This window comes from Tachysurus fulvidraco, chromosome 19, assembly GCF_022655615.1.
Source record: "Tachysurus fulvidraco isolate hzauxx_2018 chromosome 19, HZAU_PFXX_2.0, whole genome shotgun sequence".
NCBI lineage: Eukaryota > Metazoa > Chordata > Actinopteri > Siluriformes > Bagridae > Tachysurus > Tachysurus fulvidraco.
Window position 1 is genome coordinate 1,788,815 of NC_062536.1, and position 26,496 is coordinate 1,815,310.

General features: G+C 38.3%; 1 protein-coding gene, 1 long non-coding RNA gene and 1 pseudogene across 2 annotated transcripts in view; 2 read left to right on the forward strand and 1 right to left on the reverse strand.

Annotated features, from left to right (window-relative positions):
- LOC113663787 (NACHT, LRR and PYD domains-containing protein 12-like) overlaps window positions 1-8,666 on the reverse strand; it is a 631,994-nt gene extending 623,328 nt beyond the window's left edge. Inside the window, exons 1-5 of the mRNA XM_047803868.1 lie at window positions 8,651-8,666; window positions 3,962-4,098; window positions 3,631-3,747; window positions 2,665-2,781; window positions 521-2,305 (exon numbers count right to left, since the gene is read on the reverse strand). Coding sequence (XP_047659824.1) covers window positions 521-2,305; window positions 2,665-2,781; window positions 3,631-3,747; window positions 3,962-4,014 — 2,072 coding nt within the window. The 5' untranslated portion in view covers window positions 4,015-4,098; window positions 8,651-8,666. The remainder of the gene's footprint in view (window positions 1-520; window positions 2,306-2,664; window positions 2,782-3,630; window positions 3,748-3,961; window positions 4,099-8,650) is intronic.
- The window catches only part of LOC113663806, a 589,387-nt pseudogene that overhangs the window by 527,998 nt on the left and 34,893 nt on the right, over window positions 1-26,496 (forward strand).
- LOC113652964 lies at window positions 6,629-14,910 on the forward strand. Its single transcript, XR_003442988.2, has 9 exons — window positions 6,629-7,257; window positions 7,335-8,543; window positions 8,721-8,847; window positions 9,141-9,293; window positions 10,236-10,381; window positions 12,085-12,585; window positions 12,687-12,801; window positions 12,943-13,039; window positions 14,598-14,910. It is a non-coding gene; the product is annotated as an uncharacterized LOC113652964 (long non-coding RNA).

A 26,496-nucleotide genomic window follows, 5' to 3' on the forward strand; every position in this document is an offset into this window, starting at 1 on the left:
TGCGACCAAGTTTACAAATCTAATTATTGTTATTATTATTATTATTATTATTATTATTATTATTATTTCTATTATTATAAAACTTCTCTGCAAAGTCAGCTTTCTATGAAAGACCATTTCCACCTCACAAATAAAACCTAATAATAAAGAAAAACTTTTTGGGATTAGAATTTGTCATTACTGCAGTAAACCTGGTTCTTTATGTCTGGTACACAGGTGTGTTTAATATACATCAAACATCCAACATAAAACCTGCATTAACTTCATCATTATTAAGATATTAAGATAAATCATAACTACAAAACTCCCTCAAATATAATCACCTGCTTCTACATGTTTAATAGCTGCCCTTCAGTATCATTCATTTATTAATGCAAGTTTTTATTCCCTAATTTATCTATTTACATGAACTCCACTCTGTATCACCTTCAGGTCAGAACATCCCAAAGTCCATATTAGAGTGTGTTCAGTTTCTCTCTAACACTGTAACAGAAGAACAGTTATATTCACATTTACTTACATTGCTTTACTGCATGCTGTAATCACAGGCATCATCTTCAGAACAACATCTTCTGTTATCTTATCTGTACTGAAATATTTACTCAGGTCAAACTCATCCAGCTCCTGTGCTGATGTCAGTAACACAAACACCAGAGCAGAAAGCTGTGAAGAAGAAAGTTCACTTTGTTTTCCAGATTTCAGGTAGTGTTGGATTTTCTCCACTAGAGAATTATCACCCAGTTCATTCAGACAGTGGAACAGATTGATGGATTTCTCTGTAGGAAGACCTTCACTGATCTTCTCCTTAATGTACTGAACTGTTTCCTTTATGCTCAGTGAGCTTCTTCCTGCCTTTTTTACTAAAACATGTAAATGTTTCTGATTGGACTTCAGTGAGAGACCCAGAAGAAAGCGAAGGAAAAGATCCAGATGTCCAGTCTGACTTTCTAAAGTCTGATACACAGCACTCTTGTGTACACCTGAGATTCTATTTTTTTTCATCGAACGTTCAGAATCTTGATTCTGTTTAAGAACATTTCTCTTCTCCTTCATGAAGGTCAGGTGCACATACAGAGCTGCGAGATGCTCCTGAATGCTCAGATGAACAAAGCAGTACACTTTACTGTGGTGAAGCCCAAACTCCTCTCTGAAGATCTGAGTACACACACCTGAGTACACTGCTGCTTCTCTCACATCAATACCACACTCTCTCAGGTCTTCATCATAGAAGATCAGGTTCCCTTTCTTCAGCTGCTGAAAAGCCAGTTGTCCCAGTTTAAGAAGCATTTCTTCATCACTCTCCTGCTTCTTTGAGTATTTTTCTCTGATGATTTTTGTCTGAATGATGAGGAAGTGTGTGTACATTTGAGTCAGAGTCTTGGGGATCTCTCCACTCTCTGCTTCACCCAACATTCTCTCTAGAACAGTGGCTGTAATCCAGCAGAAGACTGGGATGTGACACATGATGTAGAGGCTTCTTAATGACTTCAGGTGTGTGATGATTTTATTGGCCAGGCACTGATCACTGATCCTCTTCCTGAAGTACTCCTCCTTCTGTGGGTCATTGAACCCTCGTACCTCTGTGACTCGATCCAAACACTCAGAGGGGATTTGATCAGCTGCTGCAGGTCTGGAGGTGATCCAGATGAGAGCAGAGGGAAGCAGATTCCCTTTGATCAGGTTTATCAGCAGCACAGGCACTGATGCTGATTCAGTTACATCACACACTCTCACTGTGTTCTGGAAATCTAGAGGAAAACGACACTCGTCCAATCCGTCAAAAATGAACAGCACCTTTTCCAACCTGAACATTTCTGTTTCTTTTGTTTCCTTAAAAAACACATGAAGGAGCTCAATCAGACTCAGTTTCTGGTCCTTCATCAAGTTCAGCTCTCTGAAAGGAAGTGGAAATATGAGGTGGACGTCCTGATTTACTTTCCCTTCAGCCCAGTCCAGAATGAACTTCTGCACAGAGACGGTTTTTCCGATGCCAGCGACTCCCTTTGTCAGCACAGTTCTGATGGGTTTGTCTTGTTCAGATAAAGGCTTAAAGATGTCATTGCATTTGATTGGTGTTTCCTCTGTTGTTCTTCTCCTGGATGCTGCCTCAATCTGTCTCACCTCATGTTCATTATTGACTTCTCCACTGTCTCCCTCTGTAATGTAGAGCTCTGTGTAGATCTCATTCAGGAGTGTTTGGGTTCCCAGGTTTATTATCACTCCATTCAAACACTGAAACAACTTCATCAGATTTAATTTGAACTTTTTCTGGAATTCATTTCCACCAGCAGATTCTGGGTCGTACCTGTGATATGGAGAAGCAGGAAGACACAGGGTTCATTTATTAGACTTAATCATCTGTTTTCAGTAATCTAATCACTCTGTAGTATAACTATTATTTGTAGTATTTTGTATTTTGTAGTATAACTATTATTTGGACACTTAAGCCATATTTGAATGCCATCATATGAATTTCACTGCATTACAAAACAACATGTCATTTGAAGAAAAATACCACAAGCAAACATTCTAATCAAAACATTTAGCAATAAAACAGAGTGAGCGATATTTAAACACATAATAGTGGCTTTATTATAGTCAGAGTTCTAGTGATGTAGTATTTAGTTTGTCCCCCTGTTTATCTCGTTTATCAAAAGACATTACCTGTGTAGAAGTGAGGAGTCTACAGCTTTAAACTCTGGATGCTGATCCATAGATTGATCACTCTTCATGGAGATACAGCTGTGTGTTGGTGATTCTGATCTCTTTCCCTGGAGTTTACTGTACAACATTATATATACTTCTTCAATTATTTATTTACAATCTATATAGTTTTTAACTCACTTGCTAACTGAATGTGGATTTTTACTTACAATAAACAGAATGATTTTTCTTTGCTCAATGGTGGAAAATCCCCCCACCCCAAAGAAACAAAAACAAAAAAACCCAAAGTGTTAAATATGGAACAAACCTTTAGAGAAGTTTATTTAGGACTTTAGAGAATTATTATGTATTAACACAGAATACAGTTTGTTTGAATCCCAGGTCCACCAAGCTACCACTGCTGGTCCCCTGAACAAGGCCATTAACCCTCAATTGGTCAGATTTATAAATGAGGTAGATGTAAGTCACTGGGAATAAAGGAGTCTCCCACATGCTATAAATGTAATTTAAATGTAAAGACAGATGCTATTCAGCTAGACTAACACTTTTACATTCAAACTCTAGGTGATTCTTATGACTTAGTTTCCTGTCATTAGCTCAATAATGCTAAGCAGTCGTCTCACCTGCAATGACTGAACATACAGCAACCCCAAAACTACCACATTAACATATGAATTTCACTGTATTACAAAACAACATGTCAAACCAAGTGCTATTTATATTAAACACACCACAAACACACTTTTCCCCCCAAACACATTTCTAAATAAAAGATTAAATATTACAAAAAAAGTATTTGGACACACAATAGTGGCTCCATTACTGTGTTTCAGTATTTATTTTGCCCCCTGTTTATAACATTATACACAGTCCTTTAGTCATTTATATACACACTTTATTTTACTTACAGTATATTTCCCTTTAAATGTGACTTTAGCAGTGACATTAACAGTGAGGAGATGTTACCTGTGTAGAAGTGATGAGTCTCCATCTTTAAACCTCTGAGGAATCCCCATAGACCCATCACTCTTCATGGAGATACAGCTGTGTGTTGGTGATTTTGATCTCTTTCTCTGGAGTTTACTGTACAACATTATACACAGTCCTTTAGTCATTTATATACACACTTTATTTTACTTACATTAAACAATACATTTTTACTGTGAATTAGTGACTGTTAGATGTGTATAGTTATATACTGTAATAGTAAAACATTTGGTTAAATCATTACATATTTACTAATAATAATTTAGATGTGAATATTTAATGACTAGAACACAAGGATGTTGTAGATTACCAGATGTTTGATGGTGTAGAAACATTATCTGTGTCCAGATCAGGAGTCTCCATCTTTATATATTGGTAAAGTTTACACACAAACACACAGCTGAGTCCTGAAGAGTCTGATCTCTTCTGGTGGAATGGATCACACTCCTAGAAAATGTGTGCAAAATCATTTTCACATCTTTATTCTTAAAGAAAAATTCTGCTCTTTAGTTGAAATATCCTGTGTTTATAGTATTGAGTGATCGGCCAACACACATGGACTGACCTCTCACATTCTCATCACTATTCAGTTATTTCTGTGTTTTATCATGATCAGAGTCTCTCTCTCACACACACACACACACACACAGGTTTAACCTGTGTAAAGCTGCACAGTCATGAGTCAGCAAGGTGAACAGCAATGGACTGAGCATGCAGCCCTGAGGGGCTCCAGTGGTAAATAAAATGGCCTGCATCTAACAGTCACAAACTCTCACAAACCACGAGTCTCAGTGTTGATGTAAACTCACACACACCAGCACGAATCTCAGTGTTGATTTAAACACACACACACCATCACCACGAGTCTCAGTGTTGATTTAATCACACACACACCATCACCACGAGTATCAGCGTTGATGTAAACACACACACAAACACACACACACCACGAGTCTCAGTGTTGATGTAAACACACACACCACGAGTCTCAGTGTTGATGTAAACATACACACACACCACCATGAGTACCAGTTATTATTCTATTAATAATAATTCCACTACTGACTAAAACAGATGAGAGGGAAGCAGGTAAAAAACAGATTGATACACAACAGAAAGAAGGAGTTTGTGCTCATACTCCAGACATCTCAACCTACAAAAAGTATTTTCATGGAGGTACTCAGAAGACCCTGAACCTTTCCACATCACAGTTAGAATTTGGCAGCACCAGTAGCACCAGTAACACCTTCATCATTGCGGGAGCCTTACATGTACATACCATGTTAAACCAGTAGGGGCAATCTCTTTTAATGAATAAATGAGTACACCTGGGACAGAGGGGGGGTTTTGTGTGTACGGGGAAGCTCACAGTTTTTTGACCGTGAAATATGACAGCAAATTGGATCTTTATCACGAATATGTGAAATATATTGTGTTTGATCAGATACTTTCATTTAGTTTAGTTGTTTAGCTACACATGTGATATGTTCAGGATTGGCATGGACTATGAACTGTGGATGAATGAACAATGGAACTATGGTGACAGTATGATATGCTTGTTCCAATAAAAGACATGCAACAGCATATAAAGAACATTTGCCTTAATTGACACGCGTCAATTAATAGCTCACTCCTCAGACACGATTCACTTCTCCTGTTTCTAGATACACTGATTAGTAGTGATGTTACCGGTGACACCGAAGCTCTGAGGCATGTGTCAAAAAAAATGAACCGATTTTCATTGAAGCTTTGTATCGAAGCTTGATTTGTTCTGGCAAAATCACGTGACCAATGATGTCCGAAGCTTCATATCACACAGACCCACGTGACTGCTTCGTTATCTGATTCAAAGGTTTAAAAGCATGTGGCACGCCCTCGTGTGTTGTATTGGAGTATTGCATTACACAGAATCTATTACCTTATAGCGAGTTTAGGAGAGTTTATTATTGTTAATGGAGCCTGTTAAAAAAAGATCACGTTCTGAAATGTGGGAACACTTTTATTTGAATTCACCCAATAAGGTGGATACATGGTTTTGTTGTGAAGCCTATATTTATAACTTAAATCTCACTCATCATTGGGCAATTATACGATTCAATGTAACATTTCATGTCGTATATTTTGTCATATATATAAATATCTTTATTGGATAGTAATAAGTTGAAAATTCTAGGGATGCAAGAAAAGCCTTTTGTGCACCGCTTAATAGCATGATCTTTTTTAAATGGTTCACACTTTATACTGTTGAGAAAAGGTCTTGTTTTTAGGTCCAGTGTTTGATTTGCTCCCAGCAGCTGGTCTATAATAATAATACATCATCCATGTTGAGGCATATTCGTGCAAAGCATGACAGAGCCAGATCCTCTGTCCAAGATGGAGGCAACAGCCAAGGTTAAAGCCTACTTTTAATTTTATGCAATTGTTTCAGTTTTAATTAGAATAATTAAGTGGTTTAAAAGTGGTGCTGTTATTTTATTATTGTCAAAATAGAAACACAGTCTTTTACCATTGTGGAGGATGTTGGCTTCAGAAATTTTGCAGCCTCTTGGATCCTACATACATGCTCCCATCAAGGCAAACTCTGAAGACAATGGTGGAGAAAAGGTATACAGAGGAGAAAGAGAGAGCTAAAGAAGAAGTGCTTAGGGCTACATCTGTGACTTTAACTTCGGATATGTGGACATCAATTAATATTGATTCTTATTTAGCTGTTACTTGCCACTTCCTTGACAGTAAAGAACAACTTGCTATGGTGTTGCTGGGAGTAGGAAAATTTCCTGCTTCACATACAGCAGCAAACATTGCTGCAGTGAAGACATCTCTCATTGAGGAATGGGGGATTCAGTCTAAAATTAGATGTCTTGTCACTGATGCAGCTGCTAATATGATAGCATGTGCCAACAATTTACAGCTGAGACATACCATTTGCATAGCTCATGCTCTAAACCTTGTTGTAAAAAAATCTATTGACTTTCCAGGGCTTGAAGACATCAGGACCAAGGCAATGAAGATTGTTGCTTATTTTAGATCAAGCACTGTTGCAAAGGAGCAACTTGTCAATTTCCAGCTACAGATGGGCAAACCTGGTCATAAATTACAGCAGGAAGTAGAGACGTGCTGGAACAGCACATTTGACATGCTGTCCAGACTTTATGAACAGCGTGAACCACTTGGTGCTGCACTGGTGTCCCTGAGGACAGATTTGGTTCCTCTATCCTCAGCAGAGTAACACACAATGTCTGAGTGCCTTGGTGTATTGTCTCCACTAAAGGATGCAACTGCTGAACTTTCTGCAGAAAAACTGTGTCTGGCTCCAAGGTCATTCCCCTCATTCGCATGTTGAGGCATGCTATATCTACAAAGCAGCAAGTGGTGACTGATGAAAAGGCAGCACAGCTCTGCGTCAACCTCTTAACACTAATGTCTGAGAGGTTGGCTCATTATGAAACAGCAAGCCAATAAAAAAAACATTGGGTTTTGCAAACCACCCAATGCCCAGAATGCTATAAAAAGGCTTACAGCTGTGTGCAACAAAGGTAAGGGAAACAGCATCTGACCCCATACCAGAGCATGGGGAAACCTCTACAGCAGCTGCAGGCACCTCAGGTAGGACTCGAAGTCTATAATGGCCCCATTGTATTTTACTGCACATATATAAACTTGTGAATTTTTCCACTTTTCAGGGACAGGACTGTGGGATCTTCTTGATCAACGGGTGATGGAAACAAGAAAAGTGAAGAGTGCCAATGCCAATGCAACCATTGAGATTCAGCGCTACCTGAGTGAACCCTTATTTTCTAAGGCTGGTGAAGTGGTCAGCAAGAAGAGAAACAGGATCAGGCCCAGCACTGTGGAGAAAATCTTGTTCCTATATAAAAATCTAACCACAGGTTACCCATAAATCACTACAATTAATTCCCCCAAGTTTATAGCAACATTCATTTCGAATCACTATGTATGCATTTCTTTGGACACCTGATTGCTGACTGCTGGAAAATTGTCCGTAGTGTGTGATTTCGTGAGTGAATGAGAGTGTGTGTGTCCTGCGATGGGTTGGGACTCCGTCCAGAGTGTATCCTGCCTTGATGCCCGATGACAGGCTCCCCATGACCAGAGTAGTTAGGGTAAGCGATAGAAAATGAATGAATGAATGAATGAATAAAGCACAAAGCCTTCAACATTCATGAGATTGATTTTTTTCTAAAAACAGACAAAATGTCCACATTCACCATACAAAAAGTTATCTTTATTACATTTTTGTTTGGAGTTACCTTGCGTATGCAGTGGATAATGCTTTGGTCATGTATTTACTATATTGATACGTTTATTTATTAATCTATCCTTAATTTGTCAATCCATTAATTTTTGCTTCTAAAATTAATACGTTGTTTGGTTGTGGAACTTTCTGTGACAGCGCTTTCACCAGCACAGATCCTCATCGAGCTCTGATGTGAAAAGCTTCGAGTAATGAACCTTTTTCCGATACAATTGGGTTGAAAGTTTCACTGCTTCAAGAAAGCTTCACTTCGCCATCACTACTGATTAATTCGGTACGGGAGTAGAGATAAAAGCCCCGCCCACACTGACAATCAATTGGTTGACTTACAGAAACAGACCAATCAGGATGTTCTCTGTCTTACATGCGCTTAATGAGACACGCGCACACTAGCACACGCAGGGTCTCTCGTTCCCCCGCCCTCTCTGTCGCGCATGCGCGCTCTTGCTCGCTCGCTCTAGATTCCGGCAGATTGTAAATAAATCTATGTTAAAAACACATAATGTCGGTAAACTATAGTGATTTTGTACAAACATTCTGTATGTTTTGTTCATGAACAACTGAAGAGAGGAGACTGAAAGGACTGTATACAAACCTGGTTAAACCTGTTTTACAGGTAAGCTTGTACTCTACCTCACACACAGCTGATTTTACACGACTTTTATTTACAATATATCCGTGTTCTTCTTATATAAAGTCATTTATAATAAAGAGTTAACTCACATTTAGTCAACGGTCCTTGTTGTGTGACATTAATACCTCCGTTTCTGCCCTATTTTCTCTTTCACTTTAGGAAGGAGGAGTCGTGTATCTGATCATAACAGGTGATGTGTTGTTTGGTAATGAGTCGACTCTTTGAATCGGCTCTTTGGCTGAACGTTGAGAGCTGACTCGCAAATCTTTCTAAAAATTAGACTGTGGTAAAGTTTCATATATTCAGATTTTTCTCTTTAATAGATTTAGACCGGCTTCAAAGTTAAACTGTTATCAACCTTTAATTCATTTTCATTTAAAAATAAAGGTTAAAACTCTACACTCTAGTTCATTGTTTAGAGAGTTTAACTACTACAGATTTTCAATCTTTTATTCTCTTGAATTGTTCCCCAAATAAAAAAGTCTACAATCTTCTAATTATATATGACTCTTGTTAAATTGATTATTAAATATTTTGACTAATATTCGGACATTAATATCACTCCTCTTACTTTTGCAGGTTAATAATTTACTGAAATGTAATTTATTTTGATTTGAGGAAAAAGCAGTGTCTAAATGCTAAAAGAATGCACGTGACTGAACAAGATGGTAACATGTTTATTGGTACAGTACACTGTAAAAAATCCAACTTGCAAATTGTTAACTGCAACAGGTAAGCTTTCTTTTAGTTTTATTATGAAAAATAACCTAAATAAATTACACAAATGCTTAATGTATAATGTAAAGTTGTGTTTTGGAAAGGCTATTTTAAGGAATATAATTTTCCAATGAGCTCAGACAGTTAACGTGCTTCATTTGAAGGTCATGTTCAGATCACTTTGTAAAATGTGAAGGAAATGTATCGAAATACATGATTTTATTGTGTAAGTTATAGTTATTACAATAAACTGTATTTAATGGATTGTGTGTTGTGGATGCAGAATTGCTAGTATTTCAGTCAGAGAAGCATACGAAAGCCATGAAGCCTAATGCCAATTACAGATGCTACATTGAGAATGAATCTTACTTTTTGGATAACTCTTTGCTTGATTTGCGCTTCATTTCACCCTCTGCGTTTTGCTTTGTGTAAATCGGTTTTGGCTAACGTTAATGCTAAACCGTGATTATTTAGAAAATCACTAAGCACTACTTACGGGAAAAATGCGATCTACCCGAGTCAATACCGTTACACGATCAACAAGGAAAGTCGTCACTATTGTAAGTTAGTATTGTTAAATAGAGGGGAAAACAGCATTTTACATGTTAGTAAGGTATAGGGTATTCTTAACTTTGTTAACCATGTGGTTATTTCTGATCTTAGACGTGCAACATAACGTGCGTTACATAACATCCGTTATGAAAAACATCCATAACAGAAAATATATCATTTTCAATTATCACAAATGTCTTGTATTTCAGGAGCTTATTTGTTTTGTTTTTTAGCGTAGCTCTTCTTAGCACAATTTAACTAGTTAAATGTAATTTGGCATTATTATTTTGCTTTGAATGTGATTCATTGTATATTCTCATTTTTTTGTATGTAATATTTATGTTGTCAATTTAGTTGGAATGTAACACTTCACATGTCAAAGTGCTTTTGTTTGTCTTTTCATAGGTTTGTAGTGCAGTGTAAGCGTTGCAGATTTGCCCACAGTAGCAGAGACGTCCTCTTGAAACACTACAGGCTTCGGCACTATCAAGTGTGATCCTATCAGCATCCTTGCTTGTATACTGACCGTATCTGCACTTTTAAAACTTTAGGTGTGTTAAACACAGTTGACAAGATCACACAAACATACTGCAGTTACTGACCACTTTAATTTTTCATGTGTTTTATGTGATTTCAAAGATGTTTTTAAACCATCTCAGAAATCATTTGAGGAGACATGACACAGTTTAGTAGCCACATATCTCGGAAGCATAAATCTGAAGGTTTTGTAAATTTTAGCTCTTCCGTTACATTGCAGACTGGTTGTTTGGGAAGCAATGAAGAGGCAGGGTCTGAAGAGTCAGGAGATTTTATGCACAATCCGCAGTCAAATGTTACTGATGTCACTGTTCCTGCAGTTCCTTATGAACACAAAACAAAAGTGTATTTAGGGCCTGTAGAGTATAGAGCTCTAGAGCACAAACTTGCATCATTGATCCTTTACATGCAGACAGTTTTGCATGATCCAAAAAGTGCAATTCAGGAGTTATTAAGTTGGATGTGTGATAATGTTTCATTGTCTAGGTATACAGCAAAACAATCAATCAGGGATATTATAAGAAAGTATGAAAGCCACATTTGATGAGTCACTGGCAGAAGAGCTTGCTGAATTGTTATCAACAGAAGTGCTCAAAACAAATCCTGTTTTATAGCCACTGCAAAGAAGGGTACTCTCTCAACAGAATACAGATGGAATGCTTATTTTAAAGAGCATTTACAAGTAATTGATCCTGTGGAGTACCGATATGATAGATTACACCAAAATAGCGTTGTGTATGTCCCAGTGTTGAGGGTTCTTGAAGTGTTGCTAAATAGAGCAGATGTCTTGGAAAATGTGCATTTGCATGGAATTCACTTCAGTGAAGGCATGATTTTGACCTCAGGTCAATGCAGTGGCGTGCCTGATTTTTTTCGGAATACTCGGTGTACTTGTCAATGCTAACAAGGTGGCCTTTCTTTGCAAAAGGCTTTCGTCATGGTACATTGAGCACTACACGGAGTTTTCTGAAACAAGTGCAATTGAAATACTTGAGCCAGAGGATCTAAATGATCCTCATCCTCTCACATCATATACAGTTAAGGGAAGGAACATGATTGCACTAAAGAGATTCCTTCTCCATTAATTGTTTTTCACATAGCCACACAATGATTTCCTGATTTGAACTTTAACATAACAAAGTATGTCACAGGTTGAAGGAACTGTTCTCCGAAATGTAAATGACATTTTAAACCTGTATGACTTCCTAATGCAGAAGACAAAAGCGGGTGTTTTAAAGCGATAGTTCACCCCAAAAATTCCAGTAATTCCAAACCTGTAAGATCATTGTTTGTCTTTGGAACACCAATTAAGATATTAAATCCGAGTGCTCTGTGACCTTCCATAGACAGCAAGGGTCTGAGGTTCAACATTCATGCACTTGAGTCAGTCTTCTTTATAAAAGCACTAAGCCCCAAATAAATAGCTCAGGTGAGGCAGTGGGTTTCCATGTGACATCAGGGGTTTACTTATGAAGCTATGAGAATACTTCTTTTTGGTACTCTCCAAAATGCCACTAGGGTGATGTGGAGGAGAAGAATTGTGGAATAAAGGGATTTTTCACACACAAAATATTCTTGCAGTAAATTACCGTAGCAAATTTTGAAAGTTAGAATTTTTGAACTACCACCTTTAAGTCATTTAACATGTTACCACATATAAAGCCTTGCCATATACTTAATGTACTTGATTTATTTTGATCAGAATTTTGTTTTACAGAATATGCGGCTCCGTGTTGTGTTGGCCCCTGGTAATATTACGAGGATGGATATTTTGCAAAATCTCACTTCGGTTGAACATTTGAAAACAATTCTTCAAGAAAGGCTTGAAATCGAGGATGATTTTCTGATTCAGTTTGAGGATCCTGAGTTCGGAAATGAACTTGACCAGTATAACAGAGCTTCCACAAGAAAGAGCAGTGCTGAAGATCATCCAGAAAGTACCTGAAGAATCAGAAATAGAGACCTCGAAAAAAGTGCACAATGACTCTAGATGTTTAAAGAAAGCAAAGAGATGTGAGGTAAACTTCCTCCCAGACAACCCAGTAGGGCAGACAGATTGTTCCTTACAGAAGGAAAAAGATGCACTACAAGAGGAAATAAAGAAGAAACATTTCAGCATTACAATTGTTGACTCCAAAATGGAGCTGACATTCTCTCTGAGAAGAATGGAGATATTTAATGAAGAACCTCTTGTGGCTGAATGTTTTTGGAAGATCAGGTGAGTATGTATTTGAGATTATTTATTTATGTAAAGATTAATTGGCTTGTGTAGTCTTAATTCTTACTGTTCACTGTGTGTGTGTGTGTGTGTGTTTTGAGGTCTCTGCCGAGTTTTACAGAATTACACAAACCAACCTGAACAGTACCTTTTTGTCTCCCACATGGTGGAGCCTATGGAGATGAAATGAAGACCCTCCTAGACCAACTTGTTCAAGTAATTATTTAGTGTCAAATCATGTAAACATATTGTAAAATTTGTACCCTGTGAATGAGAATAATACTGGCCATTTAAAGGTGTAAGCCCTAAGCTTTTGGTTGAATATAACATGCATAAAACCTTTTCTGTGTCCTTCAGGCTTCTGATGTGCTTGCTCAAAGAAAAGCTACAGCTCTCAAAGGTCTACCTTTGTTTATGAGGGAAAAGTCTGGAAACTTCCTGAAGAACTTGCCTGGTAAGTGTGTTATCAGTCTGTTATCAGCATATACTCTCATACCTGAGGTACAGATCCTGTAAAGAGAAAACAGTTTTGTCTGGTGTCTGAAACTAATCTGCTAACTGTTCTAAGCTAAAAAGCAGGGAAAGACTAGAATGGAGGAGGCAAAGTGTTGGCAAAAATGTATTTATTGAATAATCTTAGTTGAATACTTATCAGTAATGAGTCTGACAGCACAATTAAAAAAATGTGACACACTATATTGCCGAAACTATGGGGACGCTCCCCTTTAAGAACGGGTTTGACTTCTTTAGTAATTTCCATGAGTACAAATTTACATTACAGCATTTAGCAGACACTCTTGTCCAGAGTGACTCACATTTTTATTTCAGTTTATACACCTCAGCAATTGATGGTTAAGGGCCTTGCTCAGGGACCCTGCAGTGGCAACTTGGTGGACCTGGGATTTGAAACCAATGACCTTCTGATCAGTAGTCGAACACCTTAACCACTGAGCTACCACGTACAAATCTTAATGAATAAGCATATAAAGATATTCTATAAAGAGATTGTGTGCTTCTAATTTTTTAACAGATTTGACAGGCCTCTGTGTAAAAGGCAACATGAAAATGCCTCTGTGTAAAAGGCAACATGAAAATGCCTCTGTGTAAAAGGCAACATGAAAATGCCTCTGTGTAAAAGGCAACATGAAAATGCCTCTGTGTAAAAGGCAACATGAAAATGCCTCTGTGTATAAGGCAACATGAAAATGTCTCTGTGTATAAGGCAATGTTAAAAAAGAATTGCCAGTATGGAAGAACTTGACTGGTCTGCATAAAGCCAAGTCCTAATAAAAGCTGAACAGCTTTGATGTGACTTTAAATGCAGACCTTGAGCCAGAAACTCAAACCAAACACCAATGACTTGTACATATGTGTAGTCAATTTAGACACTTCCAAAACTGTTGCAACAGAGATGGAGATACAATTTGTAAATACATGAATTATATTTTCATCTTTGTTGCCATGGTTTTGGAATTGCCTTTTTTCTGTTCTAAAGAAGAGTGTGTCCCAATATTTTTGTCCATATAGTGTAAGTACAAGTCATTGGTGTTTTGGTGATGTTTTGGCTCAAGGTCTGCATTTAAATTCTCACCAGAGCTATTCAGCTGGGATTAAGCCTTTGATTTCTGCAGACATGTCAAGTTCTTCCACACTGACTGAATCAGTCATTTCTTTTTAAATCTTTCCTTACGCACAGCAGCATTGCTATTTTAGAATAGAAAAGGGTCCTGTAAAAACTCTTGCTAAAAAATTAGAAGCACACAATTCCATCGAATATTATTATATGCTTAAACATTAAGATTTGTACTCATGGAAATTACTAAAGTAGTCAAACCTGTTCATTAGAAGGGGGTGTCCCAATACTTTGACAACATGGTGTATATCCAAGCAAATACAATGGAAAATTGCGGCATGTGTGATTTTTGGGTGATCTCTCAAATAATATAAAAATCTCATTGTGGTCCAGCAGAATTCAATAAATTATGGGTTTTAATTCTGCTTTTTTACTGCAGGACACAGACCCAGAAGACACTCATACAAAAGGGTTGAAGATGGGGGTCTTAACTGTCACTGAAGATGACGTTGCCACCATCCATTCAAACCCAAATGTAAGGTCCCTGTCTGTAGTTGTAGAGGAGCAGGTTGTGCTGGATAAAGTGCAAGACTTCCCTACAGCTGTTGCTCTCCTATTTGGCTTGTTTTATGCCATCAACATTATCTATCATAAAGAACTAAAATATACTTTTGAAACTATTCAGAAAGTGTTTATTGGCCTTGACCCCCAGTGTTCTGCAAGAGTCCAGTCCTTCAAAAACAAATTGTTAAAGTAGCCTGCAGTTCATGTGATTAATCAAAAGTGCAAGTTCTGATTTGTTCCTGTTTGTTTTGTAGCTGTATAACAGTACAACATATACCAAAGTCAGTTTTGAGTTTTAGTGTAAGGTTTTATGACATTCATGTTTTGTTTTTTACAGTTGTAATACCTGATTGCTCTATGTGTTGAAACTCTGCTTGTTTTTTTTTTTTTTTTACTCCAGCACTTTAAAAGCTTTTGTGTTGGTTTACTCCAGTTTTTCCAGTTCATGTTGACAGAAAATGTGTCGCTTGGCAGAATTGTAAAATAAATATTTTCTGTAAAAACGACAGTCTTTTTTTTATTGTGTTTACAGTATGGCTTGCAATCTCTGTGTTTGATTTTTAATGTGAATGCCATACAGGAATTGTGGAAGAACTTTGAATGGAAGATTTAAGCTGTACATTAAAAGAAGAAATTAAGTTGAACCAACTTAAAAAAAAATTTAGTTAATTTGCTGCAAAGCTTTTTTGTGTTTCCAACTTCAGGGCTGTAGTTCTCCCTGCTCAAAGTTCACTCAACCCCCTTTTTAACTTTAAACAAACTCATGATGACTAGTTAGATGTACTTACTGAGGAAGGTTAGATGTATTTACTGAGGAAGGTTAGATGTACTTACTGAGGAAGGTTAGATGAACTTACTGAGGAAGGTTAGATGAACTTAAATTGAAGTTGCATTTTTTAAGTTAACTCAACTTCTTATTTTTTACAGTGTAACAGTGGGAAAAGAAAGCAATGTAATGTCCATCAACTCAAATAAGAGGATGAACAATGGATCGAGACAATCCAGATAAACAAGAATGATATGTTTAGCAACTTGTATCCAGTGTCACTTTTATATCAGCGAGACTACAGAGGTCAAGCTGCAAACTTACGTATTACGTTACGTATTCTGGACACAAGATGGCGCCATTGAGCAAGAGAGCACTGAATGACTGTCAGCGTACATACGCACAAATTGAAAAGGAATTGTTAGCCATAGTTTATGGATGTGAGAAATTTCACCAGTAATGGAAAGTAAAGGAAAGTGCTCACAAGCCATTAGAGAGTATATTTAAGAAGCCGCTACATCAGGCTCCTATGAGATAACACAGAATGCTTCTACGACTACAGAGATACAATCTGAAGGTGATGTACAAACCCGGTAAAGAGCTATACATTGCAGATGCTCTAAGTCGTGCTTATCTCCACGAGCAGAAGGAAAATCTGCTGGAAGAGGATCTAGCGGTGAACTGGATTACATCAGAACTTCCCATTTCAGAACAGAAACTGGATGCTTTAAAAAAAAGCAACAGCAAAGGATGCAGAGATGCAAATATTAAAAAAAGGCAGTGCTGAATGGATGGGCAAAAGAATGATCTATGATGCCATGACCAATACAGCCATACTGGACATTTCGAGAGGAAATCAGTCATGAAGATGGTCTGTTATTTAAAGCAAAAAGAGTAAGCTCATCGTTCCAAATCAGCTAAGACAGGAAATGATCAACAAAATACATGAGCCACACCTGGGAATTGTCAAATGTAAGGCAAGAGGCAGAGACATTTTGTACTTACCAGGTATGTTGACACAAATTGAAGATGCAGTATCCAGATGTGCTACCTGCAATAAAAACAGGAACAACAATCAAAAAGAGCCATTGTTCCATATGATGTGCCAGGCTGACCTTGGGGAAAAAATTGGTACAGACATTTTTTACCATAATGGGTCAGCATTTCTGTTATGTGTGGACTACTTTTCAAAGTACATTGAGGTAAATCTACTCATGGACACGACAAGCTGTGGAGTCAACAGGGAAATGAAATCCATGTTTGCAAGACATGGAATTGCGGATATAGTAGTATCTGACAATGGACCTCAGTATGCAAGTGCTGAATTTTCAGGTTTTGCAGAGGAATGTGGATTCCAGCATGTACTTCAAGTCCTGGTTATGCACAGTCTAATGACAAGCCGAGAGAGCAGTGCAAACAGTGAAAAATCTCTTAAAGAAATCACATGGTAGTCAATATGATCGGTATATAGCACTACTGGAATACCGCAACACGCCAATGGAAGGATAGGATTATCACCTGCACAATTACTGATTGGGAGACATCTCAGGACGAAGCTGCCTACATCATCTGCATTATTTACCACAGAGACAATGTCGCAACTTAAGCAGAGATAGAAGAAACAGAAGCAGTATTACGACAGGATGGCTAAATACTTACCTGATCTGCAGCCTAGAGAAGGAATAAGGATGCAAAATGGAGATTCATGGAAGTCAGCTGTTGTTCTAAAAAAAAAAAGCATAGGCAGCCGCATTTTTTTATAGTAAAGACTCCTGATAGAATGCTGTTCAGACAAAATCGCAGACATTTAAGAAAAACAAGAGAAACAGTCTCTTCAACATTTGAGAAAAGCATTGACATGGATACTGATAGTCAGTAGTCAGGTGATGCACCACAAAACAATGCACTTGACAGTAAAGACATTACAAATGAAAGCGTAGAGAAAGAGCAAGCTTACCATACAAAGTCTGGAAGAATTGTAAAAATACCTGACAAATACAAAGTCTGAGAGTTAATACAATGTATGTGCATTGTTGGATGTGTAATAAGTTAAAATGTAATAGTTTATAAATAGAGTATAAATGCATATGTGAAAATGTGTTGAATAATTGTGTAGTTATGCTGGAAAATTTGGTTGATGAAACTCAAATGTTGTGTTTAAAAGTTTGTGCAGAAGTTCTATGTCTCAGTATAAACAAATATACTTAAAGGCTTTCTGAAATGCTTCAGAAAGCTGAGTCGGGCTGACAAACAAAACAAACGTGTAGCCAATGAGCAGAAGGGGCGTGTCTTGTCTATATCCGTGAGAGTGTTCAGTGCGCATGTGTGACATTAGCCGAAAGTGATTGAAACATTAACATGGCAGATAAAACCGAATAGCGAAAAATGGCTTACGATAGGGAAAGAAGCAGGACCCATGTAATATAGGATCAGCTTTCCAGCGCTGGAGAGAACTGAAGGAGCGGGAAGGCCTGTGAAGGGACGCCGAGGTTGCGTTTTCACTTCTTGATAGGTGAGTAACGTTGGTTTTGCTTTCTTTCACAGAACTAATATATGCCTTTGTCCTTTGCATGTGTGTCATTTTTGCTTGTTTGTATATCTGCAATCGTATTGTTCTTCCCTTCAGCTATGATAAAGTCACATTTCTTTCCATTAGTTGCCTGGGTTGTGTATGTATGTGTGGGCGGAGCTATCACTACAGGGGTGGGACCCATTTGGGTTGGGGGCGTGTTTGTTTTGGTGATTTCAAATCTCAACATTGGCTTTCAAACATTGCACACCCCACCTTAAGAAGGGGGATGTAACATATTGTATATGTTATACATATATGAGGTTATGAGGACATCCAGTGGTCATCTGATACAATGACATCCAGAGTCACGTGTGTAGGTTTTGTTACTGAAGTCAGTTAAATAAAGTAATGTGAAGGAGCAGCAGCTCGTATTCGTTTGTCTGTCTAAAGAACAGAACTGATATGATTGGCATATGAAGCCTTGAGTAGCATCTTTGTTTAGTCTGTCATGTTGTTTAGCTTTAATTAGTGTCTTTTTATTACTCTGAATCACTAAAGTGTATTTAGTTTAGCATTTATACTCTGTTTTAAACTCATGGTATCTTAAGTATGTAACCTACTGAGCCAGCAATAATGTATCCAATGTTAGAGATTTAAGCACTTATGTAGGTCGCTCTGGATAAGGGCGTCTGCCAAATGCTGTAAATGTAATTTAGCTTAGCATTTAGCTTAGCATTTGGCTAAAACTAGAATCCCCCTTGTTAGTATGCCATAGTTTCCAATTATTTTTTTTTCTTCTACATATTTCAATGTTTTTATTTTTTCAATCATTAGCTATGAGCTATGAGCAAGGCCCTAACCCTCAGTTGGCTCAGTTGTAAGTCACTCTGAATAAGGGGTGCCTGCTAAATGCCATAAATGTAAATGTATAAAATACAACAGGGTGGGTGGTGGCCTGGCTCAAGTCACCTTTCCCTATGGTAGATTTGTAGTTTCAATTCACCATTAGGCTTAGACATGATTGGTGCCATTTGTCTGGTTTCAGTGGCCTGAAGGTCTGTGATGCAATAGAATTCTAGATCCTGTTTAAATAATGCCTTGTTGCAGCATCTTTGTTTACTGTCATGTTGTTTAGCTTAAATTTATGCAGTGGCAGCTTTTCTCAAAGCGAGCTCAAAGTAGTTTAACATGATTAAAGCCTACGTGATGCCATCCACGTTCCCAGTCAGTTCCCAGAACTTACATGTAACTTTACCGGTTCCCAGAAACAGTGGCCACACCCAAACCTAAATTCTGCCTACTGTTGAGGCAAATTGTCTGAAGATGGAAAGATGATGTATATAAAAAATCTAAATCTACTTAGCTAAGAATCCCGTCACTCGGTCAGTCTTGTGATTGTCCAGATCTCTCACCACCTGGCACACAGACGAAGGATATCTCGGTGGAACCTCCAAAATTGTGGCGGCAACTTTTCATCTATATTTAAAGAAACACAGTCAGAAACAGAGTTGGTGGTAAAAGCAAAGAAGTAAAAAATATGTTCATTTTGCTGTAGCAAAAGTCGTCTTCCACAGTGTAGAGTGCCAAGACTACACAGGTGAAGAGGCAAAAGATTAGTCAAGTCAAGTCAAGTTTTTTCTGTATTGTCAACTCTTTCACATGTACAATATATACACAAAAAAGAATCGAAAATGTATTTCTCTCAGTCCCAAGGTGCAAAATATTAGCAATGAAATTTAAATAAAGTGCAAAGCATATGTAGATACAGTGGAGAATAAGCAGACCAATGCTGCACAAAGTGACTGGTGCATGTTTCCTTATGTTAGTGGGAGGGTGAGTGGAAGGTCCTTGGGGATGTGGGATCTGAAGGGGAGTGTTGGCTTCATAGATCTGTTGAGCATGTGGCAGAAAAGAGAAGTGGAGGCAAGTTTGAGAGTGAGTTCAGCTTCCTCATTCAATCTGTTGGTCCTGGCCCGGAGACTCCGCAGTCTCCTCCCCTGATGGCAGCAGACTGAAGAAGCTGTGTAATGGTGGGTGGGATCACCTGCAATGCAGAGGGCTTTTCGGGGTGAGACGGGTCGCGTAAATGTCCCTGGAGGGAGGGGAGAGAGACACCAATAATCCTCTCAGCTGCTCTCACTATGCGCTGTAGTGTCTTCCGGCAGGATGCGTTGCAAGCACCGTACCACACAGTGATGCAGCTCGATAGTATGCTCCTCAATGGTGCCTCTGTAGAAGGTGCGCATGATGGTTGGTGTGGCGCTGGCTCTTCTCAGTTTGCGGAGGAAGTAGAGACGCTGCTGTGATTTCTTGGCCAGTGCTGCATTAGTGATTCAGCTGTCCCTTTTATACCCTACGTGTGTGCTTGTGTAGCCTGGTATGGTGTGTGTGTTAGTATGTGTGTTTGCATCTGTGTTTATGTGACCTCTCAGTCACCCCAATAATATCAGATCTTATCAAGCACGAGCACCCACACTCCCCTTAGTTCCCATGCTTTAACACAATGTTTTATGGCAGGACCATTTGTTGTACACTGTAAAATAAATAAATAAAAAAGCTGCCAGGGAAACTCTGTGGTTACCAGAGAAATTCCTGTAAAAAAAAATATACAGCAGCAACATCGATGACCTTTACGGACAAAATATGTAAATTGATTACAGTGAATGAAATGACGGCTGAATCACAGTTTAAAAATTGTTAAGTCTACAATTTTTTTTGTTAATTTCACATAACTATGTTGTTATATAAATAGACAATTTCCTATATTTTTGTACATGTAATAATTGCTTAATTTGCATCAATAAATTATCAAATTAACAGGGAAATATAAAAAAAACGAACTTAAACTGGTAAAACAACAGTAAAACTTTGCATTTTAAATGTCCTGTATATTCTACACAAAATATCTATAATATGCTGTATTTAGGTTTTAATAATGGTATATTGTGGTAAATTTAAAAAAAAATACATGTTAAATAAGACAAGAGAGGGAAAATATCACTTTTGCAAATTTATTTAAAAGCCATCAAAATAGTTGTAAACAACTGGATGCCATTTTTTTCCCCTCAAACTAAGTTTGAAAAGTTATTTTTTAAAAAGTTTAAGTGCCAGGCGCACACAACAACACACAGTATGGCATAAAACAATTGGCCCATTTTTTTTTTCAACGTATACAAGATGCAAGAAGCTACATGTAATTTTTTTTTTAAACTATGACTGAGACCAAGTTGAAATACTCCAGAAGATTAGCCTCTTTAAATCTGGACATTTTTCTGCCACAAACCCAATTCACAACAACAACCCACACTGTCCCTGTCTGGAATGTTCCACAGTATGGCACACAGTAAGACTTATCGAATCTCCATAGAGACAATCAGGTGATGCCAATAGGGCCAAGTTACAGGTCAGAGGAGAGGCGAGCCCCCTTACGGTAAGAATGCAGGTTTGTTAAGGTATTGTTTTGTATTAAAACAGTCTAATTGAATAAATGCAAGATACATATAGACCGCTTTACCAGAAAGAGTTACAGTGCACCTTAAGAGTTTAAAACAAATGACATCGTGCCTTAACCATAATACACACTGTGGATTGGATTAACAAAGTAAAACAGTATCTCTTCTCAAACAAACAGTCAGAGTCAACAGAAAGAGTCCATATTTAGGCTTCACGCCACTCGTGATCTGAGAGTTTCTGTATCAGGGTGAGGACTCGAGGGTTCAAGTTGAGAGGAAGCTTGGAGTACTTATTACTTTGGTTCCCTTTTCTGGGTTTTATTGAGAAAAAACACCTGTAGAATAAAAGCATATTAAGCATTTTATTTGATCAGTAAAAAACTAGTGTGTGTGTCTGTATGTACATACTGTATGTGTGTGTCACTGCATAAATGTATGTGTGTCTGTCTGTCTGTCTGGTCGTCTGTCTGCATGGTGTGTGTCTGTCTGTCTGCGTGTGTGTGTTGTCTGTCTGTCTGCGCTGTGTGTCTGTCTGTCTGCGTGTGTGTGTCTGTATGTCTGTGTGCATGTGTGTCTGTCTGTCTGGTCTGTGTGCGTGCCTGTGTGGGTGTGTGTGTGCGCTGTGTGTGTGTGTGTGTGTGTGTGTGTGTGTGTGTGTGTGTGTGTGTGTGTGTGTGTGTGTTGTGTGTGTGCGTATGAGCCAGACTAGACAGGAGAAAGTAGTAATGAGAGAGCCATGTTTACTCACCTTTGAAGAAACTCCAGAGTTGAAGCCAGCTAAGATGGATAATGGATATTAAAACTGTAGAAGCTCCCAAACATGAGGCACAATGCAGAAATGAATGAGGAGATGTTTGTGTTGATTAGGTTCTGATACAGACTCAGCGCGTGTACCAACATCAGCATGTACCAGTTGGACATCTTCTGCCAGACATCTATCTTTACATGGAAGAACATGGACTCCTCCTCCTCATTCAAAGTAGCTGAGCTGAAGCATGAGCATCTCTATCAACATCATCTGAGGCAGCCTCTCTACAGCATCGTATGAATCCTTGCATAATTCTGAAGGAACTTCATGCTCTTGTTGACACAAACTGTGATGCATGTAGTCGTGAAGCATTTTCCCTTCAAATCCCAATTTCGTGTGAAGGTCTCTTTGATGATCTCAATCCCAGTGAGTTCCTTGAAGTGACTGACATGCCAAGTTCATCAGACCAAACAGCCAGTCCTCTCTAAGGCATTTGATACTTTTTCCTGGTTGACAAGTTGATGCTGTGTGTAAACGTGGACTTCATTAGACATTTTACTGGATTGGCATCAGAGTGTTGGAACATCACCTGGAGTTTTCCATCTTTTGTGCTGCTGGCTCTCTTGAGTTCTTCAATGGGCAGAAATTTGACATTCCATTTGATGCACCAGTAAGTGTCCTGTATTGCTGCGGTCTTTGTAATGGGATCTAGTCTGTCTGGTCTGAAACATCGGTCTGATGTTTCTTTTTCTATTTTGGGTGTTGAAGTGTGCCTCACATTTTCAATTCGTCGTTTTGCAATGTTTTTTTACACAGGGAATGGATAGCATGTTCCAACCAATTCCCCCTCTATTAATCTTGGAGAGTATTGGGATATTTTGGCACCATTTCTGTTGACAACATCAGTTGAATGCTCTTTACCTACATGAGGGCATTTTTCCATCATCTCAGTCACATACAATCCATATCCACTTCCTCAGGAAATGTCACTGCATGGACTTTCAAGAGTTACATTTCCGCTATTTCGCAGGACACCCTTATCCAGATTGACTTACAACCTTGAGCAACCTGAGGGTTAAGGGTCTTGCTAAGGGGCCCAGCCGTGGCATCGTGGTGGACCTGGGGTTACGCAACCCTATTGAACTTCCGACCATTAGCCCAAACACTTAACCACTGCCGATACCATACCCCACAACGTTGTCATCCCAATGTGTTTCAAGTCCTGGGCTGCTTGGAGGTGGTTGACGGACGAAATTTGGGGTGAAACAGAGGGCAGAGTGATTGGGTAGACTGTTCTAGGGAGTGTGGTCTTTAAATGACAAAAAAATATGATTATAATGAATCGCACTGTACAATATTACACAATGTCCATGTCTGCTTCTGATTTTGGTGGTGTGCGGTGTTTTTACTTACATTTCTGTTTCCAAACAGAAAGAAGCTTTCTGGCTTGTACAGGTCTTAATGCAGTCAACAAATCAGTCTCAGTTATAACGTTAGATCATCATACGTCTCGACTCCAATGGACTGCAAGTGCTCTTCCAGGATGTTTTTGTTTATTGCATGAAGTTGTGGTAGAACTTCCATCATGGTGACATCTAGGAAGCTTTGCTCTGAGTCACTCATAATTGCACTGAAGAAAAAAATGCCACTTTCAAACAGAACAGAAAAAAATACACAGTACATACGGCAGGTTTAAACAGAGCAGGGACATGCATCAGGTAACACTTATATGAATGTCAAACTATTTACAGTGACAAGTGTCACTTAATGGGACTTTATTTTGCCACAATACTGTGTTTTAGTGGAATGACTTCAAGTATCCATCAAGAATGTATAATACCAAAGGAAATCGGGCAGGTCATTAATGTTGATGCACTTGTAACCAATAATGACGTGTAAATTATTTATACAAATCTATAAGTTATTAGCCAGAGAGAAAGTGTTACACACTGTAACCCAAGACTGTCCTTTGTCACAGAATCAGGAAGGAAGATGCCTTCAGAGAGAAGATATCCATCAAAACATAGAACGATGTGTCATTTTGAATCAAGATGAGTAGAAGTTCACCAATCTCCATATACTCATCATTCCTGTTCACAAGAAACTGTGCTTTTTTATATGCAGTGCCCTTGTACTGAATGCCTGTGGTAACTGTGGTATTGCTTTCTGAAAAGGCTAACTCCCTGACTGCATGTTTAATAGTGCTACTGTAGAGATTGGGATAAAACACACAGCTATCTTTCACTTGCAGTACTGTAGTTTACTGCATTCTTGCCCAGCTAAAAGATATGCCTGATACATCTGATGACGCTCTGACAAAGTTTGGCAAATTGAAGTTTTTCAACTGTCTGGCACATCTTTTAAAAAAGCTGTGTTTACTTTCAAACCTGAGCCATAACCTTTCCATAACCTTATCAATGGACCAAATTTCAAAAGCAGTGCTGAATGATGGCACAAATAGTGGTGCTTGGGTTTTAGTAGAATTTCAGGAAACAACATCCTTCTCAACTCCAAATATTCTTGGATCAAAATACCAAGATATGCTATCTGGTACAAGGAAATGTTCTGAGTACAAATAAGATCCAAAATGTCTTTTAGCTGGAGAGCTACTGTAACTGCCATACTTCATCCTCATGGTTTTGCACTTTGTCACCAGTTTTGATTGGTGACAATCTCAAAAGGTTCCAGTTTTGAATGGCTTGCCCTGATAACGGCTCTGTCAGGGTTGACAGCACATGGCTTTGTAAATGCTTCAGAACTTTTGTACTTAAACTGTTTGATGCGCCTGTTTAAGAGAGAGTGTGTGAACCATTTTTTCTCTTTTTTATAATGCCCTTCAGGTACAGTGCTAGATCACATGACAAAACTCCTTCAAAGAGGTCATGACCTAAACAAGGCGGGAGACCAGGCTGGGATACGTGAAAAGGGTATTAAAGATAGAGTTTACCTTTATTCCTCTGACGCTTTGAATGTTTTCAGCCTGGAGATCAGCAACAGCTGCATCATACATCTCTGGGGTGCTTGGAGGTAAACAGACATTCGGATCAAACTCAAACTCAGTTCTTGTGATTTCACAGTACCTGCAAAAATAATGAGAGCTGCTGAAAACTCTGTTCCTCTGTAAACCCACCTATGCAATGAGAACCCAAGTTATCCCCAGCAATGCAGTAAAGACCCCCTTTTACTGTTTCTCCATCTACATTTATTCCATCTGTCTCCAAGGATTTCAGATCTGCCAACAACTCTGAGAAAACTTTGGCTACTCCAAAACACTTAGGGTCATTCTCAACACACAACAAGACTAAAAACATAATATCACTATTTGAACGCATATGAATGGATAAAATTTGCTAATGAAAGATAGACTGCAAGAACTTTGTGTGTCTTCTTAGCAGAACCCAGGGGATTCACAATTTCAAATGAATCTTGGTACAAAATCAGTTTGAGGCTTTCAGGGTCTTCATTAAAGAACTGGTGACATTTGAAATTTTGTCCATCATATAAATCCGTAAAAACCTCGGCATCAGGATCTCCAAACAGTTGTGACTGTGTATTCCTCCCTAAATGTGATTGTAAAAAGCTCTTCAGAGTTTCTGTCACTGGTATGTAGTTAGCATATTTTTGTGTCATGTTTTCATCCAATCCCAATGCCACTTTTTGGGGTTCTGTGTATTTCAACATTTTTGTGAATGTCTGATTTCTGGAGTATGTTGTTCTTAATCTTCAGAGAACAAATCTGACTCTAATATAGCTTTTAGTGACTGTTTCATCTGATAGGCTCATATCATTTTTTAAAAAAGAACTTACTTTAGTTATAGTAAATGCTTGACCTAACTCATGCACATTTTGCATTTCCTCAACAATATTCTGTATAGTAGAGGCAGGAATCAGCAGCAGTCCTTGCAGTTTAAGGTAAACCGGACAAATGTTTCTGAGATAGAATGACTATCATTCTCTGGCATATCAATGTCTGCATGAGCTGTTGGTATTGGCTTCATGTGTGTTTTCGTATCATCTGTATTGGCAATGACAAATGGGGGCTAAGGGTGAGTTTCTCTGCTAATGTTATCAATACCATCTTGGGAGCTTTATGCTTCCTACACATGTGAGAAGTACATGATGACTTGTTTGTAAACACGATCGTACTTACCACTTACTTGACATGACACAGACCTGCCCTCTCTAATTGATCATTTAAGTGAAACACTAGTTCTTTCACCCAAACAAGAAGTTAAATGAGCTCATTTGTGTTATAAGTAACTTTGCCTGTATGCAAAAATGTGGCTTGTTTAGAAT